Genomic DNA, 19,366 nt, shown 5'->3' with positions numbered 1-19,366 from the left:
GTGGCTGGAGAACCCTTCTGTTTATGATCACATCTCTTTTCCTTACTGTCCTTATTCGTAGGAGGTCTATCAACCTCCATGGATCTTGCCCTGGTTCAATTGAGCAGGTCATTGTTGTTGGAAGGGAATTCCAGTGACTGAGAACGCGAACAAATGACTTGCATCATGGGGTGGGAGAAAAATATGTATCAGAAGAAATGCCTATATTTGAAACCAAAGGATGTGGATCTTGAGATTTGTTAGAACGTATGGGAGGAATAGAGATGGGTGTGGAAGTCGATTCATCAACCCTTTTAACCATGGAGGTCGAAAGGCTTTTCATTTGTTTTGAAAACGATTCTCTTGGAGGCACAGAGAGATCTGTCTGCATTCCCACTGTAGTTGTGGAATGAAGTGCAGCAGCATATGTCCGAGATGAAGTGGCAGACACCAATTTCCGACCTTCAGGATACTAATGTTATGAGTCGTTTTCAAACGCTGCACCTCTTTTTCCTCCAACCATCTTGGGCAAGAACGAAAGTAGGAAGGATGGGAACCATTGCAGTTAATACAATGTGGGTCCGTGTGACACTCATAAGCATCGTGGTCCTTGCCACCACAACGAGCACATGCCAGGGAACCACAATAGGACGTCTTTGAGTGGCTGAACCTCTGACATTGGAAACATCGAAGAGGGTTTGGAATGTACGGCCGTACCCTGCAAATAAGATAACTTGCCTAGATGGTGGCAGGTGCATGTGGTGATGTAAATGTCAAAACGAGGATATTTGTCAGCAGTGTAACTCCGTCTTTGCGAGTGGAGATGCACCTCACTGCAGAAACTCCTTGAGTGGAGAGACCAGCGAGAATCTCTGACTCGGGGACGTTCTTCAAATCCCTCTCAACAATAATCCCTCGTGATGAATTCAAGGTAGTATGAGGGGTAACCTCAATAGATACATCCCCAAGTGCCTTTGAATTCAAGAGGAGTTCACTGTGTTGGGATGTGGATGTTTCAACCAATATATCTTCAGATCGAAGCTTCTTTACTGACTTTGGAGAGCAAGTAAGTGCCTCTAGTCCCTTCTAAATGAAAAAGGGAGACATCTGCCCTATAGGTTTGTCTGAAAGAGAATGCAGTATAAGAAAATGAGGTACAGGTGTTATAGACGTTGAAGATTGCAGCTCAGAATCTTCAAGACGTGGTCGTTTACCTATAGACTGTTTTTTTACTATTTTATTTAAGTTTTCATTTGGAGGATCCATAATAATAAAAGGAATATTTCAGTGCCCACTGACCCCACCCAACGTGAAGCCCTATGAGGGGATGCACTACAATGCCAAAAAAGGACATTGCAACAAAGACAGGGTTTCATGAGCACTGTACACAATTACCAGTATCAGATACAGTGTCAACAACACCTGTTGAAAACATCCAACACTGATACTTGGTTGACCCTAGCCCAAGTGAACCAGCTGATTGAACCGATGGGGGCCACCCCAAGGCTGCCCGTCTACAGGAATTCAAGGCCAAAGTGGTGTGTTAGGTTTGGACCACTCAACCACCAGGATCCTCTCCTCCCCTTTACAGGTCACTGTGCATGGCAAACACGTGGATGGATGTTAAGATCCCAGATGAAGTAAACTGAAAAAACAGAACCTTCCCTGGAAGGTCCCCTCACCACGTACAGGAATCCACGCCAAAAGGCATACATTTAGAGAACAGATATATCCATGCATTAATATCAAGTGATCAAGTTCATACATTTAGAAAACAGTTACATCAATGCAGTAATAAAGTGATTAGGTTCATACATTTAGAGAACAGATACATCAATGCTGTAATATCAAGTGTTCAGGTTCATATATTTAGAGAAATACTATATCAAAGTAGTAATATCAAATGATCAGATTCATACATTTAGAGAATAACTACACCAATGTAGTAATATCAAGTGATCAGATTCATACATTTAGAGAATAGCATCAATATAGTAATATCAAGTGATCAGGTTTATACACTTTGAAAGAGAACAGCTACACCCATGTAGTAATAAAGTGATCAGGTTCATATATTTAGAGAGAAAAAAATCTTACTGCAGAGGTAGTACAAAAAATTTTTTTCTTGTTATGGTAGGTCTACAAGATGACATTACACTTACAATGAATTCAAAACCTTTTACTTCGTATGAAAGGAATGTGAGAAGGGTAGTTTTCTCACTAAAAAACAGTATAAATGACAGACTATATTCTTACTGGCAGAAGGTATAAATGAAAAACTATTTTCTTACTTACAAAAAGAATAAATGAAGGAATTTTTTCTTATTTGAAAAACGTATAATGATTTTCTTTATAAATAAAATCATTATGAAAGAATAATGTTTTCTTACTTAAAAATGTATAAATGATTTTCTTATTAATATGATGTATAAATGAAGGGTTTTCGTCTTACTGAGACAAAAATATAATTCGAATATTTTTAATATAAAAACGTAGAAAACAAACTATTTTGTTAGTACTGAAAGGTATAAATGGGAGACACTATTTTCTTACAAGATAAAAATAAAGAACACACAAACACAACTACCAAAAATCACTCATAAAAGTAGAAAATATTTCACAAAAAACTCTCAGAAGTGTAGAAAACATCAGACTTAGTAATTATCCAGAAATGGCACCCAAAACTGTAGAAAACAACACATACAAACAGTGCACTACAGAGAGAGGAATACAGCACACACAAACAGTGGACTAAGGAGAGAAGACTTCACACACAAACACCACTGAGGAGAGAAGGAGACATCACACACAAACAGTGCACTAAGGAAAGAAGACGTCACACACAAACACCACTGAGGAGAGAAGACGTCACACACAAACAGTGCACTAAGGAAAAGACGTCACACACAAACACCACTACAGAGAGTAGAAGATATCACACACAAATACCACTGAGGAGAGAAGACGTCACACACAAACAGTGCACTAAGGAAAAGACGTCACACACAAACACCACTACAGAGAGTAGAAGATATCACACACAAACACTATTCAAAAGTGTAGAAAGCATCACAGACAAACACTACTATGAATTAGAAATCAAACATGGTTTAAAAACTTTACCTGGAAGGTTTCTTTGTGAACCTTGACTGACACCTCCAGGACCTAAACTTTGGAAGGATGCCAGTTCCTGACTGTGGTTACTGACATGCACTGACTTGGGCCGAGGTCGGGAGGCTGAAGTTGACCTGTTGTGAAAATAATATGTGGATTATGCTTGTTTTATTTAAAAAGAAACTGCAAAAATTTGGGACAGGACTTGCAAAAGGTACTTTAACATTATATTCAATTTTCAGAGTCCAAATACCAAAAATGTTTACAATTTAAAAAAGTTATTTTTAGTAATTACTTTCAACATTAATTGTTTTTTTATAAATATATTGACCATAAAGCAGCACCAAATGTTAAAAAATTAATGATCATACATCTGCTGAACCTTTACTATTTGTCAATACATAAGCACCTCAGTACTATTATACCTCTTCTGCAAACAGGGATACACCACCATTATAACTATCACAGACATGGACCTCAGTACTATTATACATCTGTAAACAGGGATATAACCACCATTATAACTATCACAGACCTTACTGACCTAGGTTTACTTTTGGAAAAAGTTCCGCTTCTACTAGAAGTGTCACGAAAGGAAGAACCAAAGCCCATCCCACCAGATCCAGCTGGGAGTGGCAAGCCTTCTTTTTCTGCTTCTTCTAAAGCTTTCCTCTGTCTGTACTGTTCGAGAATTTTTTCTCTCCTCTGTTTTTCTTCTTCTTTTTTTCTTTCTTGCATTTCTTTCTTTGTCCTTAAAAAATATATTTTATGGCCAACTAAACAGTGATGTCAGTTGTAGCATCCATGCGCATCACACAAAATAATATGTAAACTCCCATACAATAATATTTTATGACAGAAAGGTTTGTAGCTAATTAGATATTAAACAATGTGAGAGATATCAAAGATAATAAATACAAATTTTAAAACAAGAAAAGGGACAGTTATGAAACAAAACTATGGTTTTGTAATAAAACTGTACAAAGGAAATAAACACAATTACTACTGTACTTTATGTTCACATAGTTTGGTTGGTGCTCTTATCCTGAATTAAAAATTGCAAATGTTTTCTTTAATCCTGACCATTATGTACCTCCAAAACATATCTCCAAATATCATTCACTAGCTTTATCTACACCTAAATGAAATTTAACACTCCAATCTTTAATCAACAATGGATTAACGAGATTCTCACTGTCCCTATCTAGCAAAAGCACAACCATGTCACATTATGACTCTCTTAAGGTAGCCAAATGCCTCGTCATCTAATTAGTGACCCGCATGAATGGATTAACGAGATTCCCACTGTCCCTATTTACTATCTAGCGAAACCACAGCCAAGTGAACGGGCTTTGAGAAATCAGCGTAATATTATTACAAAGAGATTTACAACAAAGATATAAAATAGTTAATTTACACTTCATACCATAATTATAAACATTTACTATTTAGTTTTTTAAACTAAAAAAGGTACAAGTACCCTTCCTCTTAGTGGTTTGTATGTAAAAAAAGAAATAGCTATGTACACATTTTTTCACATAAGTGCTTTCAAAACAGCTTGCATTTTGTCATAATAGGAAGAAGAAGTAGATCAAATTCAGTAGCAGATGGACACAGCACCTAATGATCACAAGTAACAAGTGTTACATTATAAGCTTCTACAATTTGGTTAAGGGCTTGTCATGTCAGTGATGTATGAGAGAGAAAACACTGATTAGTAAAAATAAACAGCACCTTCCTTTCTTTCCTTCAGTCACTCTCATTCCCAGAGCTCGTTTCTTGTAACTCAACTCTGAACAAGTTTAATCTGGTGTCATTACTCCTTTCTGCTATTTTCCACATATTGCCAGCCTTCAACATAACACAGGTAACCTACTAGTTAATATTCATATTTGCATATTATTTCTTTGTACTAGATGCCTCCATTGAAAGAGCCAGTTTAATAATCTACAAATGATTATGATAGCAACATATGGCAGTTGGTCAGTGCCTGTATGTAGACTAGCTCATAAAAAAACTCAGTATTCCTCTCAGCTAACTGTAAAGTGGTGCTTTTATGTTTATACAAGTACAAATGTAAACAATGCTTAATATGCACTATTCTATATGGGAGCAAAACTATGATGTTTATAACATTAACTTTAAAAGCAATTACTTCAATAAAATAAGCAAACATACAAGGAAAAACATTAAGTTAATTCTTTAACTTTCTGTGGCTTATGTGTAATGAAATACCATTATATCCCAATAAAATTCCAACAGGAACCTAAAAATTGACATTTCCTAAAAAAAGCACAATTTTACCCACTATGCAATCTACCATTAAATCTAACAGTCACTACCATAAATACGTTCATTTTCAATACCCTACAACTAACACACTATGTGAAATAAAGTAATTACAAATACAATTGAGACGCAAGAGATTTACAACAAAGATATAAAATAGTTAATTTACACTTCATACCATAATTATAAACATTTACTATTTAATAAAATCACTTTATCAACAAGGATTTGATAAAGATAAAATCTCATGATCTTAGCCTAAGATGGCAACTACTCAAAAACACAAGGTGCTTATACAAAAAAATAATAGCAATATATTCCATTTACACCCATTCCACATTTCTAGACAACTTTATTTTAAATCTTAATATTAAAACTCTATATTCTGCTTATTAGGTTTTCAATTTATTCATGTCCAACTCCTTAATAAAATAAAAGCATTATTTAAAGAGTTTGATGTACTTAAAACTCATACCCTTATCATCTATATATTAAAACATTTAACAGTGCCACATGTGTAAAAAGTTATTTGACCTTCGGATCGTAAAGCACAGCACATGCTTCTTTGGGAGGTCAGAGTCTAATTATGCAAGCAAGAGTTTAGTTTAATTCCTAGTAGTGATTAAAGTGAAAGTTACAAACATTGAGAAAATGAAATTAAACTGCATCATTACATGAACGATTCCTATAGAATAACACAGAATTATATCACTATAGGAGCTACACATAGTTACAAACACAAATCAAATGGGATAAAACAGCATCATTACATAAATTATTCCTACACACTAGCACAGAATTATATTACTATAGGAACAACTTGTAGTTACAAACATCAATAAAATGGGATAAAACTGCATCATTACAAGAATGATTCCTATACACTAGCACACAATTATACCACTAGAGGAGCGACGTGAAGTTACAAACACAAATAAAATATGATAAAATGGCATCATTACATGAATGACTTTTATACACTAACACAGAATTATACCACTATAGGAAGTACTTGTGGTTACAAACATAAATAAAAACAAATAAAACTGCATCACGACATGAATGATTCCTATTATGACTAACACAGAATTATAATATTGTAGAAGCAATATGTAGTTACAAACACAAAGGAAATGGGATTAAACTACATCATTGGATAAATGATTCCTATACACAACTACAGAATTACATTGTGTGAGCTTTTGTAGTTACTAACATAAATAAAATGAGATAAAATTGCATCATTACATGAATGATCCCTATATACATGTACTAGCACAGAATTATATAACTACACTAGATTCATGTACTTCCAAACATAAAGCAAAAGGATTAAACTCCATCATTACATGAATAATTGCTGTGCACTAATACAGAATTATACCACTCTAGGAGCTACATGAAGTTACAAACATAAATAAAATGTGATAAAATGGCATCATTACATGAATGATTCCTACTAACTAACACAGAATTATAACACTGTAGGACCTACATACAGTTACAAACATAAAGGAAAATAGACTTAAACTACAAAATTAGATAAATGATTCCTATGGACTAACACAGAATAATGTCACTATAGGAGCTACATGTAGTTACAAATATAAATAAAATGGGATAAAATTGCATCATTACATGAATGATTCCTATACACTAACACTAATTATATCACTATAGGAAGTACTTGTAGTTAAAATCATAAAATAAATAAGGTAAAACTCCATCATTGTATGAACCATTCCTATAGACTACCACAGAATTATACTACTATAGAAGCTACATGTACTTCCACCAAAAGAAAATTGGATTAAACTGCATCTTTACATAAATGATTCCTATAGATTAACAGAGAATTATAACACTATAGCAGCTACATGTAGTTACAAAGAAATAATATGGGATAAAACATGAACAACTCTTATACACAGCAAACCATTATATAACAAGAGGAAGTAATTGTAGTAACAATCATAGTGAGATAAAACTGCATCATTGCATGAAAGATATCTATAGACTAACACATAATTATTCCACTGTAGGACATACATGTAGTTACAAAAAATGAAAATTGCAATAAACTACATCTTTGCATGAATTATTCCTATAGACTAACACAGAATTATATCACTATAGGAGCTACTTGTTGTTACAAACAAAATAAACCACATTAAACTTTATCATTATATGAATCATTCCTGTACCGTAATACAGAATTATATCACTACAGAAACTACATTTTGTTACAAACATCAGGAAAATGAAAATAAACACCATCTTTGCATGAATGATTTCTGTAAACTAACACACAATTATATCACTGTAGGAGCCATTTGTAATTACAATCAAAAGGTAAATGAGGTAAAACTGCATGTTTGCATGAATGATCACAATAGACAAACAAAGAATTATATCACTATAGTAGCTTACAAAGATAAGTAAAATGGAAAAAAACTGCATCATTACATGAATGTTTCCTGTGCACTAACAAAGAATTATATCACTATAGGAAGTACTTGTAGTTACAATCATAAAATAAATGAAATAAATCTGCTTCATTACATGAAAGATTCCTATACACTAGGCACAAAATTATACCACAATAGAAGCTACATGAAGTTACAAACATAAAGGAAAATGGGATAAAACTGAATCATTACATGAAAAAATAATAACACTAACACCAAATTATATCACTGTAGGAGTTACATCTAATTACAAACATAAATAAAATAGGAAAAAACTGCATCATTACATGAATGATTCCTATACACTAACACAGAATTAATCCACTACAGAAGCTACATGTAGTTACAAACATAAATAAAATGGAAAAAACTGCATCATTGCATGAATGATTCCTATAGACTAACATAGAATTATACCACTGTAGGCACTACATGTAGTTACAAACAAAGAAAGTTGAATTAAACTGCACCATTGCACAAATGATTCCTGTAGGCTACTACAAATTTATAACACTATCAGAACTACATGAAGTTACAAACATAAATAAAATGGGATAAAATTGCATCATTACATCAATGATTCCTATACACTAGCACAGAATTATATCACTGTAGGAGCTACAGTTGGTACAAATATAAAGAAAATAATATTAGATTGCATCATTACATCAACAGTTCCTATTCCTTTACACTAGCACAGAATTATATCACTAAAGGAGCTACTTCTAGTTAAAAAGTAAATCAGGTTAAACTCAATCATTATATGAATGATTCCTGTAAAGTAACACAGAATTATATCACTGTAGGAGCTATATGTTTTTACAAACATCAAGAAAATGAGATTAAACTGCATTATCTTATGAGTGATTCCTATAGATTAGAACAGAATTATACCACTGCAGGAGCTACATGAAGTTACAAACAAATAAAATGGGATAAAACTGCATCATTATACGAATGATTCCAACACACTAGCACAGAATTATATCACAATAAAAGCAACTTGTAGTTACAAAACTCAAATAAAATGGGATAAAACTGTATCAATATATGAATGACTCCTATTCACTAGCACAGAAGAATATCACTATAGGAATAACTTGTAGTTACAAATGCAAATAAAATGGGATAAAACTGCATCATTCAGTGAATGATTCCTATCAACTAGTACAGAATTATACAATAGGAGCAACATGAAGTTAAACATAAAGAAAATAAGATAAAACTGCATCATTACATGAATAATTAATAACACTAACACTGAATTATATCACTCTAGGAGCTACTTGTAGTTACAAACAAAGTAAATGTGATTAAAAGGCAACATTACATTAGTGATTCCTATACATTAATACAGAATTATATCACTGTAGGAGTACTATGTGGTTACTAACAAAAAAAATGGGATTGAATAGCATCATTACATGAATGATTCCTAAACACTAACACTAAATTTTATTACTATAGGAAGTACTTCTACTTACAAACAAAGTAAATCAGATTAAACTCTATCATTACAAGAATGATTCCTGTACACTAATACAGAATTATATCACTGTAGTAGTACATATAGTTACAAAAACAAAAAATTGAATTAAACTGCATCTTTGCATGAATGATTTCTCTAGACTAACACAGAACTATATCACTGCAGAAGCAACATGTACTTACTCACATAAATAAAACAGGATAAAACTGCATCATTACATAAATGATTCTTATACCCTAGCACAGAATTATTTCACTATAGGAACAACTTAAAGTTACAAATAAAGAAAATCAGATTAAAATGTATCATTATATGAATGATTCCTGTAAAGCAATACAGAATCCTATCACTATAGTAGCTACATGTACTCACAAACATAAATAAAATGGCATAAAAAATTGTATCATTACATGAATGATTCCCTATACACTAGCACAAAATTATACCACTATAGGAGAAAGTTGTACTTACAAACGCAAATAAAATGGGATAAAACTACATCATTACCTGAATGTGTCCTATACATTAGCAGCGAAATATATCACTATAGGAGCTACATGTAGTTACAAACACAAATAAAATGGGACAAAACTTCATCACACCATGAATGATTCCTGTAAACTAGCACAGAATTATATCACTGTAGGAGATACATCTTATAAACATAAAGAAAATGAGATTCAAGTGCATCATTACATGAAGGATTCCTATACATTAACAATGAATTATATCACTATAGGAAGTTCTTGTAGTTACAAGCAAAATAAATCAGATAAAACTCTATCATTATATAAATGATTCCTGTGCACTAATACAGAATTATATCACAGTAGGTGCTATATGTTGTTAAACATAAAGAAAACGGGATTAAACTGCATTATTACATGAATGATATCTGTACACTGATACAGAATTATATTGCTGTAGGATACATGTAGTTACAAACATAAAAAAATGAGATTGAACTGCTTCATTAGATCAGTGGTTCCTATACACTAATACAGAATTATATGACAGGCAGTACTTGTAGTTATAATCATAAAATAGATGGGATAAAACTGCATCATTACATGAATGATTCCTATACACTAACATAAAATTATATCACTATAGGAAGTACTTGTAGTTACAAACAAAGTAAATCAAAATAAACTGTATCATTATACGAATGATTACTGTACATTAATACATAATTATATTACTGTAGGAGCTACATGTAGTTACAAACATAAATAAAATGGGATAGAACTGCATCACTTGTTAGTAACATTTGAAAAATCAAAGTTGGCTCTAACCTTTGTGTTATGAAGACAGTAAGCCCTTTCCTCATTAGTAACATTTGACAAATCAAACTTGGCTCTAATCTCTCTGTGTATTAAAGACTATACTACCTCTCACCAGTTAGTAACATTTGATTAATCAAACTTGGCTCTAATCTCTCTGTGTATTAAAGACTATACTACCTCTCACCAGTTAGTAGCATTTGATTAATTAAACTTGGCTCTAATCTCACCGTGTAATCAAGACTATACTACCTTCCTTCATTAGTAACATTTAATAAATCAAACTTGACTGTTATCTGTGTGTGTATTTAAGACTATTCTTCCTCTTGCCAGTTTGTAACATTTGGTTCTGTACTTTCTGAATAGGTGGTGGATATATTAGAGAATATATCTTGATAAAATGTGTCAGCCACACTAGGAGAAATTCAAAATTTTTTAAATTATTTCCATGTAGAATTAAGAACTTAAATCTTATATACAAATATTTGAATTATTAGCTACCATTTTTGCTATACTAATTGATATAATATTAAAATAAAATTAATTTAATAAGATGTTTGGAAGTAAAACACTAGAACTTTGCATTATGTTCTGCAAAGGATACCTACCCTAGGTGAAAGAGTTAACTAAATAAATCTAACTGAGAGTTGTGATATATAGAGCAATGTTAATTGCTGTTTAATATCACTACATACCAAACTCTAATTATAAACAGTTAACTACATAAATGTAACAATGAGTTGTGACACTTTCACACTGTTTAATATCTCTCTACATACCAAACTCTAATTATAAACAGTTAACTACATAAATGTAACAATGAGTTGTGACACTTTCACACTGTTTAATATCTCTCTACATACCAAATTCTCATTATATCAAACTGTTAGCTACATAAATGTGACAGAGTTGTAACACCTACACACTGTTTAATATCACTCTACACAAACAGTTAACTACATAAATGTAACAGTGAGTTGTGACACTTACACACTGTTTAACATTGCTTCATGTAACAAACTCTAATTATATCAAACAGTTAACTATATAAATATAAGCAAGTTGTGACACTTTCACACTGTTTAATATCACTCTACATACCAATCTAATTATATCAAACAGTTAACTACATAAATGCAGCAGTGGGTTGTGGCACTTTCCCACTGTAACATTGCTCTATATACCAAATTCTAATTATATCAAACAGTTAACTACATAAATGTAAATGAGTTGTGACACTTTCACACTGTTTAATATCACTCTACATACCAAACCAATTATATCAAATAGTTAACTAAATAAATCTCACTGAAAGTTGTCACATTTTCACACTGTTTAACATTGCTCTACATACCAAACACTAATTATATCAAACAGTTAATTACATAAATGTAACATTGAGATGTGACACTTTCACACTGTTTAACATGACTATATATACCAAACACTGTCTCTAATATTTAAAGTTAACTATATAATTGTGATGTACTTCAAAAAAATATGTTTGTATCAATAAAGATTGATTCATCATAAAGTATTATATGAACCTGAGAAATGGCTATTAACATATGGTTTGGAGACTGTGTTTTGTTTTTTCTCATACTTTCTGAATTGCAATATACACTGGTCAAAGTGTCTAAATAATTGTCAACTTTCTGATGTGCCTCTACATCACATGTCTGGTCCTACTAGTTTGGTCTCTGCTGTTCTTTGAAATTTTTTCACTTTATACTGATATGTGTACATTTGTAGTTATAGTTTGCTTTACCTCTCTTGTTCTTTCTTCCTTGCATTTTCTTGTTCCTTAGCAACTCGTTTTGTTTCTTGTTCCGCTCGACGCCTCAGAGACATTATCATGATCATTTCCTTTTTCTTTTGCATTTCTGTTTCAGCATTCTGAAAAATCACACAATACAGGAAATTTTCAAATCTGCATATAATCAACTTGCTGATTAAATTTTCCATTAAAATACTACAATGGCTTTCAAAATAACAAGTATTATTTTGGAAATTATGAGTGTGCCCAACCATCCATATCATTATTTCTAATAATATTTTCAAAAATGCACTAACTTTTGCTAATTTTACTTAATATAAATTACAAAATTACTTTACTTTAATAAAAATTAACAATGATAAAACACCATGACACACTCTAATGTGGGTTTCTAAATTGTTTTGTATATCAAATGTGAATAAATACAAGATACATTTTAGTAAAATCAACACATGCTATATTATTAACAAAATTTAAAGATGTTATTAATACATAAAAAAAACTAACTGGATCAGGATGAACCATTTCAGCTCCTATCACAAAACCAACACCAGAAGTGTCCTTTTCATCCTCAGGTTCAAACAGCTGGTCTTCTTTAGGTCCAGAAACAGCAGGAGGTAATACTTCAGATTCGTTCCTTGTAGAGGAAACCTGGACTACTTGAGGTTTTAAGGGCTGTACTTTTGAACTGGATACTTGTGATTTAAGAGTTCGAGGTCGTAATTTTGGTTTAGGTTTTTTGGGCTGTTTATCATCAAAAGAAATATAAAATCCTTTGTCTGTGTCTGTTTCACTTTTAATTGGTTGAGTAGACAGCTGCTCACTTTCATCAACAGCTTCTTCAGTCTCAAAGTTCAAACCACTTTTTATTGGTTGTGTAGACAGCTGCTCACTTTCATCAACAGATACTTCAGTCTCAAAGTTCAAACCTGAGGGAGGTGGAGAAACAACTTTAGATTTTGGAACCCTAAAAGTCTTGCCTATCTGTGGCCTACTGGGAGAAGATGGCTGTTCCTCACTACCTTTAATTGGCCGACCAAAATTATCAAGTTCTGGTCTAGGTGGTGTAACATCTTTCTGTTGAAAATTTGATTTGCTTATTTCCACTGCTGGTTCTGGTACTGGCTGAGTTGCTTGAATTGATTCTTGCTGTGTTGTGGTCAGCAGATTCCTTGGAAGGAAAGTGGGTGCATTTGAAACTGTTTGATCATGAAGTTGGAATGGCTGTTGTGGTTGTTGTAAATTAGGAAGAGATGCTGGAGGACAAGTGTAAGACATTCCTTGACAGTGCATAGGATGTGCTGGTATTCCACTATATGGTTGAAAGTTTTGATCTCCTGATCTCAATCCATTCTGGTAAATTGGATATTGGTAATTGGTTTGTGGTGGGTGCAGAGAAAATCCTGGTGTCTGTTGGTCCATGTAAGGTCGTCCATGCATCATCACTGAAGGAGACTGCCAGTGCTGTTGTTGAGGCATCGTTGGTACCATAGGTTGACCCCACTGAGGTTGTTGCTGACTGGCAAATAACTGATCAATCATACCAGATTGTACAGCTTTTCCCCACTGATCTCTTCTCATTTGCTGACTTATGTTTCCATATGGATGCATCATTTGTTGTGCTGGCACCTGTTGCAAAGTTTGTTGGAATGACTGTTGAAACTGATCAGGATATAGTCTCTGCTGAAACTGCTGCTGAACCTGATCAGGACGTAGTATCTGCTGGAAATGCTGTTGGACCTGATCAGGATGAAGCCTCTGCCCAAGTTGCTGGGGCTGTTGAAATACGCCCTGGCCACGAAGAAAAAATTTTTCCTTGTCCATCTGTTGATTTATATTCTGTTGTTGAGTCAACTTTGCAATATCAGCATTGACTTCTGTCAAACTATTATTTATTTGTTCAACTGACTTTTGGAAATCTTCAGGGCTCAAATTTTCATCAGTTCCCACATCTGTAGCTTCTGATTCTGCTCCATTTTGATTCAGCCATTTTTTCTTCATGGTGTCTACATCTTCTGCTAGTTCTTGAGCCGATAACTGTCTGCTCAATTCTCCTGACACCTGTGACTTTGTATCCTCTGATAATGAAGATGGTGTCTCCACCAGAGCCTCTTCCCTTCCTGTACCACTGTCTGGAGTGCCAGCTGTTGCAGTGCCACCTCTGGAAATAGCTTGTAAAAATGCAGCTTTTCCCAATCTTTGCCTGTGATTTTTCCATAAAATCTCCATTCGTTTTTTATCCTGTTCAATTTTTCTTCTCCTGTCTTCTAAAGCTAATCGAATATTGGACAGTTGAGAGGCAAGAGTAGCTTCTGAACCCTCAGTAGGAGTTGTAACACCAGAGTCCCCTTGTGGAGAAAAGCTTCCTGGAACAGGACGTTGCTGCCTATGCTGTTGCTGCCAAGTGGTTGTATTAGGAAGCACTGCAAATGTTGTCCGTTTTTCTTGATCGGGGAGACTTTTCTCTTTTGATTTGATCAAGCTTGATTTCAAGGTACTTTTATCTCCATTGATGTTGTCTTTTTCTTGTTGCATGTACACAACATTGAAGGAGTTTCCTTGATTTTCCTTCAACTTGGACAACTGAGCAAAACTTGTAGTTGAAAGTTCTTGTTTAAGATCTTGATCTCTGTTTTCTGAAAACCTGTTGTCATTCTCAAAAGTCTGTGCTTTTGTCAGCTCTTCCACTTCTGCCTCAGAGGCAAGCTGGTTATAATAATCCTCTAAACCACTGCTTTCTTTACTGTCTTCAGGTTCACCTATCTTAGTTTCACTTGATCTGCATTGTTTATGATTAAAGTCTGAATGAGTAATATAATTTTTGTCACTTTCCACATATTTCTCCAGTTCACTCTGGGGAGAGTAGGAAATTCTCACACCTCCTTCATGTTCTTCTCCCATTTCTTGAATTTTTGTATCACTGTTAATTTGCTCTTTTGGGTGTTTTGGTTGTGCTGGCATCAAAGGTTCATAAGAAAATAGTTTTCTGTGAAATCCACCAGCAGATAGGCTGCTGGGTTGTCTTCGAAAATCTCCCTTCTCATACCCAAGAGGCTTTCGCTCATAGTAACCTTCCAAATCATCATCTTCATCTGAGGAATATCTGGAAAATAAAAAGATTTACTTAAAATAAGAAATCATACTTCTTAACTATGTTAGAAGAATTTACTCATTTCTTGTTGTTAACAGTTTAAAACACAATCTGACAGACATATCTTAGCATATGGCAAGAATGAAATGTACTTTATGGTCATAAATCTTACCTAAACAGTTTTTATTGAATCATAATGACAAATTATCAAATTAGATATAAAAACTTTCAAAATAAATATTACTGAGTGAAAGTAAACTTTCTAAAAAGCATTACTGTAAATGAAAACAATCTAGTATGTTAAAAGAAACTACAGGACTGGCTGGGTCTTGAATTTGAGACCTTTGGGTAACATGGTCAGTGCTCTCTCCAACTGAGCTAGAAAACAGTAGAAACCATCCATATCTCCTTTCTAACTATAAGTATGAAACTTCATACTTCTTTATTTACCACCATTCAAATAAACGTAAGACTAATTATATTCAAATATATATTTTTATGTGTAATTAAAGACATTGGCACTTACACTACATACACTTAAACTTATCATTTCAAAATAGTTACAATTACCCAACCTCTTGTTATCATAAAATATAAAATTATTAGCTTTACATAACAGTTATATTTATACTATATTTTGCTATTATAGTTTGGTTCTTTTCTGCACTTTAAGATATTGACACTTACCACACTACAGTTTAAAAACATTTAAATCTTCACATAAGGATAGTTCTAAAATTTAGCAATGTTGTATGGCAAAGCTGCACAATTTCATGATAAACATTAAGCATGTTGAGAGAAAAAATAGGCATAATAATATATATATGTTTTAAATTTTGGCCTTGACTTTTGTTTTCTATGTGTATAACTTCAACTAGAAAAATAAAACCACTAACAAATAACGAGATCATTTAATGATACAAAAACCTCACCTTCCCTATACTGGATGTCAGTTATGAGTGAAGTTAGTGCAATATTGTAACAGGTGACTCAAGAAACCAAACAACTCATGTACTTGATATTCCTCTTTACCTTTTACCAACATACTGTATTCATTTTCTGTATGTCACATGCTTCCTAATATTGGCAATTTCTACACTACAACTAAAAAAATCTTCTGTCTCTTACACATTACAAAAGGTTACAATTAAAATACCTTTTATCAGCATACTGTGGTTCCTCTCTACTATATGCTTGTTGGGGCCTAAAGTCAGCTGACTGTGTCCGTAGTATGGAAGAGGTTGCAATTGGTGCTGAAACTACAGAAATGTCAAATATTTTCACAACTTTCCATCACTTATTTATAACACATTAAAAATATGACTTAACTTAAAAGTTAAAAGCCACATACCTCAACTGGTTAGAATCTACAAAAAATAAGACACATCACATCTTTATTAAAAAGTTACCAACCACGTTTTAGCTAAATATAAGAGTGAAAACAGTGATGCACTAGGTGGCACAAACAGTACCTCTTTATATACAAATCAATCAATAAAATGGATATATAACTTACAACTTGCTTGGAGACAGATTTATAAATGACAACCTGTTGGAGAGTGAATCAGTCTGTAAATCAGATTTACAACTGACAACCTGCTGGAGAGTGGATCAGTCTGTAAACCAGATTTACAAATAACAACCTGATGGAGAGTGGATAAGTCCATAAACCAGATTTACATCTGACAAGCTGATGGAGAGTGGGGATTAGTCTGTAAAACAGATTTACAACTGACAACCTAATGGAGTGTGGATCAGTCCATAAACCAGATTTATAATTGACAACCTGCTAGAAAGTGGATCACTTGGAAAAAGGAAAAGAAAGGAGACTGTTCCTTATTGATTGGTTGGTTGGGTTTGTGAAAACAGCTTGTGATTGACAGATTTTTGAGATGGTCAATTCACAGACTGCTAATATCCTGTTCAATAGGGTGCTCTCTAGTCTCATTATCAAGTCATTATTAAATGATAAGTTTACTAGTAAACACACATGAACAAGCTGTTCTCTTGTCAAACTACCAAATTATAGGATGACAAGCTTATGAGTAGACACACATGGATAGACTGTTCTCTTATCTCATTATCAGATTACTATGCAATGATAACCCTACCACGAGACATGAACAGATAGAGTGAGCTCTTGTCTGATTATCAAGGCATAATAAAATGATAAGGTTCTAATTACTTTACTCTGTATATTAGCTTTCATGCTTGTATCTGTGCATGAATATCAAAACAACCAATCAATCACAAAAGTTTTTCACAAATAACATATTACTAACAAAATCAGCTTTTTCAAGAAAAACCTGACATAAATGTTAAAATTCTCACTTACTTTACAATGCTCTAACTAGGAATTTAACACATTGCACCAACTCCTAACACAAGTACAAATTATAAATATTAAAAAAACCAAACCTCTCCTAAGACATTTTTCCTTTCTTTTTTTTGTTTTCTCTCTTTCTTCCCCTAACGTTTTTGAAGGCCAGTGACTAGGAACTACACCTTCACAACATTAATATCATCACACAACAAAATGATTTCAGATAAAGAGGAGGAGAATGGAAAATGTAGACAAAGTTTTTAATTAATTCAGAATTTCAGCTCTACAGTATTAATATCATAATACTAGTCCACAAGATGCTTTGAGAAAATAAGTGGAAAATGGAAAATGTAGACAAAGTTTTCAATTAATTTGGAACTACAGCTCTACAGCATTAATACAATAATACTAGTCTAAAAAATTATTTGAAATGAATAAGCAGAGAATGGAAAACGTAGACAAAGTTTTTAATTCAGAACTACAGCTCTACTGCATTCATATCATAATACCAGTCAATAAAATTATTTGAGATGAATAAGTTGAGAATGGAAAATGTAGAGAAAGTTTTTAATTAATTTGGAACTACAGATCTACAGCGTCAATATCATAAGACAAGTCAACAAAGTGATTTGAGATACATAAGCAGAGAATGGAAAATGTAAACAAAGTTTTTAATTTAAGAAAACACAAGGAATACAAATTTTGTCTCTTCTCTGATTATTTTTATTAATACCTTTCTAAGTTTTGAATGAATGGTTTAAACAATAAGTAAATTGATTTGTAGCCTTTGAAAAATAGTTGTAAACAATAAACTTATATGATATTTTGAAATCAGAAAATATTGCCACCTTGTCTAAAAACTACTGAGAATATATTATAGTTGAGAACACAAACCAATATATTTACATAAACTATGAGGTATTTCTATCACATAGGATTGTCAGAGGCAGGAGAAGGTTTTGCACAAACTTTATTTATTTTAAACATAAACTAGTAAGGGGTCTCAAAACAAGAAAGAGTTTGATAAGAAACTAGTATATAAAAAGTTAAAGAAATGAAGTTAGATGTTTACTATTTATTCCTTAATTTTTAAAGATTTTTAGATACAAGAATATAACCTATGCTAAACAAAAACTTAGATGCACCAATTAGTACAAAGTCACAAAGGAAACATGTTCTAAGTAAGAAAATAGCCACTGGCTTACTTCTATGCCCACTCAGATTTCTCTTGGGAAATCTATCTTGAGCCATCCTGTCTCCATTACTCCATGTTTTGTGTAGCTCTGGAAGACTGCCTGTTGATCCAGCATTAGCTGAGCTCTGTAGACCTGGAATGCTGCTCCAAGACTGATGAGCTGTTATATTCTTACTCCAATCTTGCAGATTTCGCCGACTCCTTACACGAGGGGCCACTGGACCTAGTTTTGAATGTCATAGGTTAATAAATCATACCGTTTAAAACGTAAAAGTTTGTATACAATGAAATATCATCATGCATATGCTTAGATCTTATATATCTGACTATTTACAAAGGAAAGTAAAATAAGAGAAAA

General features: G+C 33.0%; 1 protein-coding gene across 4 annotated transcripts in view; it reads right to left on the bottom strand.

The window, feature by feature from the left end:
- Nucleotides 1-19,366, bottom strand: part of LOC143252992 (patronin-like) — a 74,999-nt gene that overhangs the window by 10,989 nt on the left and 44,644 nt on the right. For 3 of the 4 annotated variants that reach the window (XM_076506008.1, XM_076506009.1, XM_076506010.1), the window contains 6 exons: nt 19,019-19,231; nt 16,647-16,749; nt 12,907-15,502; nt 12,391-12,518; nt 3,638-3,844; nt 3,103-3,227 (listed from right to left, as the gene is read on the bottom strand). In XM_076506008.1, the coding sequence (XP_076362123.1) occupies nt 3,103-3,227; nt 3,638-3,844; nt 12,391-12,518; nt 12,907-15,502; nt 16,647-16,749; nt 19,019-19,231 (3,372 nt within the window). Of the gene's footprint in view, nt 1-3,102; nt 3,228-3,637; nt 3,845-10,828; nt 11,037-12,390; nt 12,519-12,906; nt 15,503-16,646; nt 16,750-19,018; nt 19,232-19,366 lie in introns of those variants that run through there. The other variant, XM_076506011.1, reaches the window with a different exon arrangement.

The sequence above is a fragment of the Tachypleus tridentatus genome, chromosome 6 (genome assembly GCF_004210375.1).
Source record: "Tachypleus tridentatus isolate NWPU-2018 chromosome 6, ASM421037v1, whole genome shotgun sequence".
Taxonomy (NCBI): domain Eukaryota; kingdom Metazoa; phylum Arthropoda; class Merostomata; order Xiphosura; family Limulidae; genus Tachypleus; species Tachypleus tridentatus.
The sequence above is the reverse complement of the archived record's forward strand: the minus strand, read 5'-3'. Positions and strand labels throughout refer to the sequence as shown.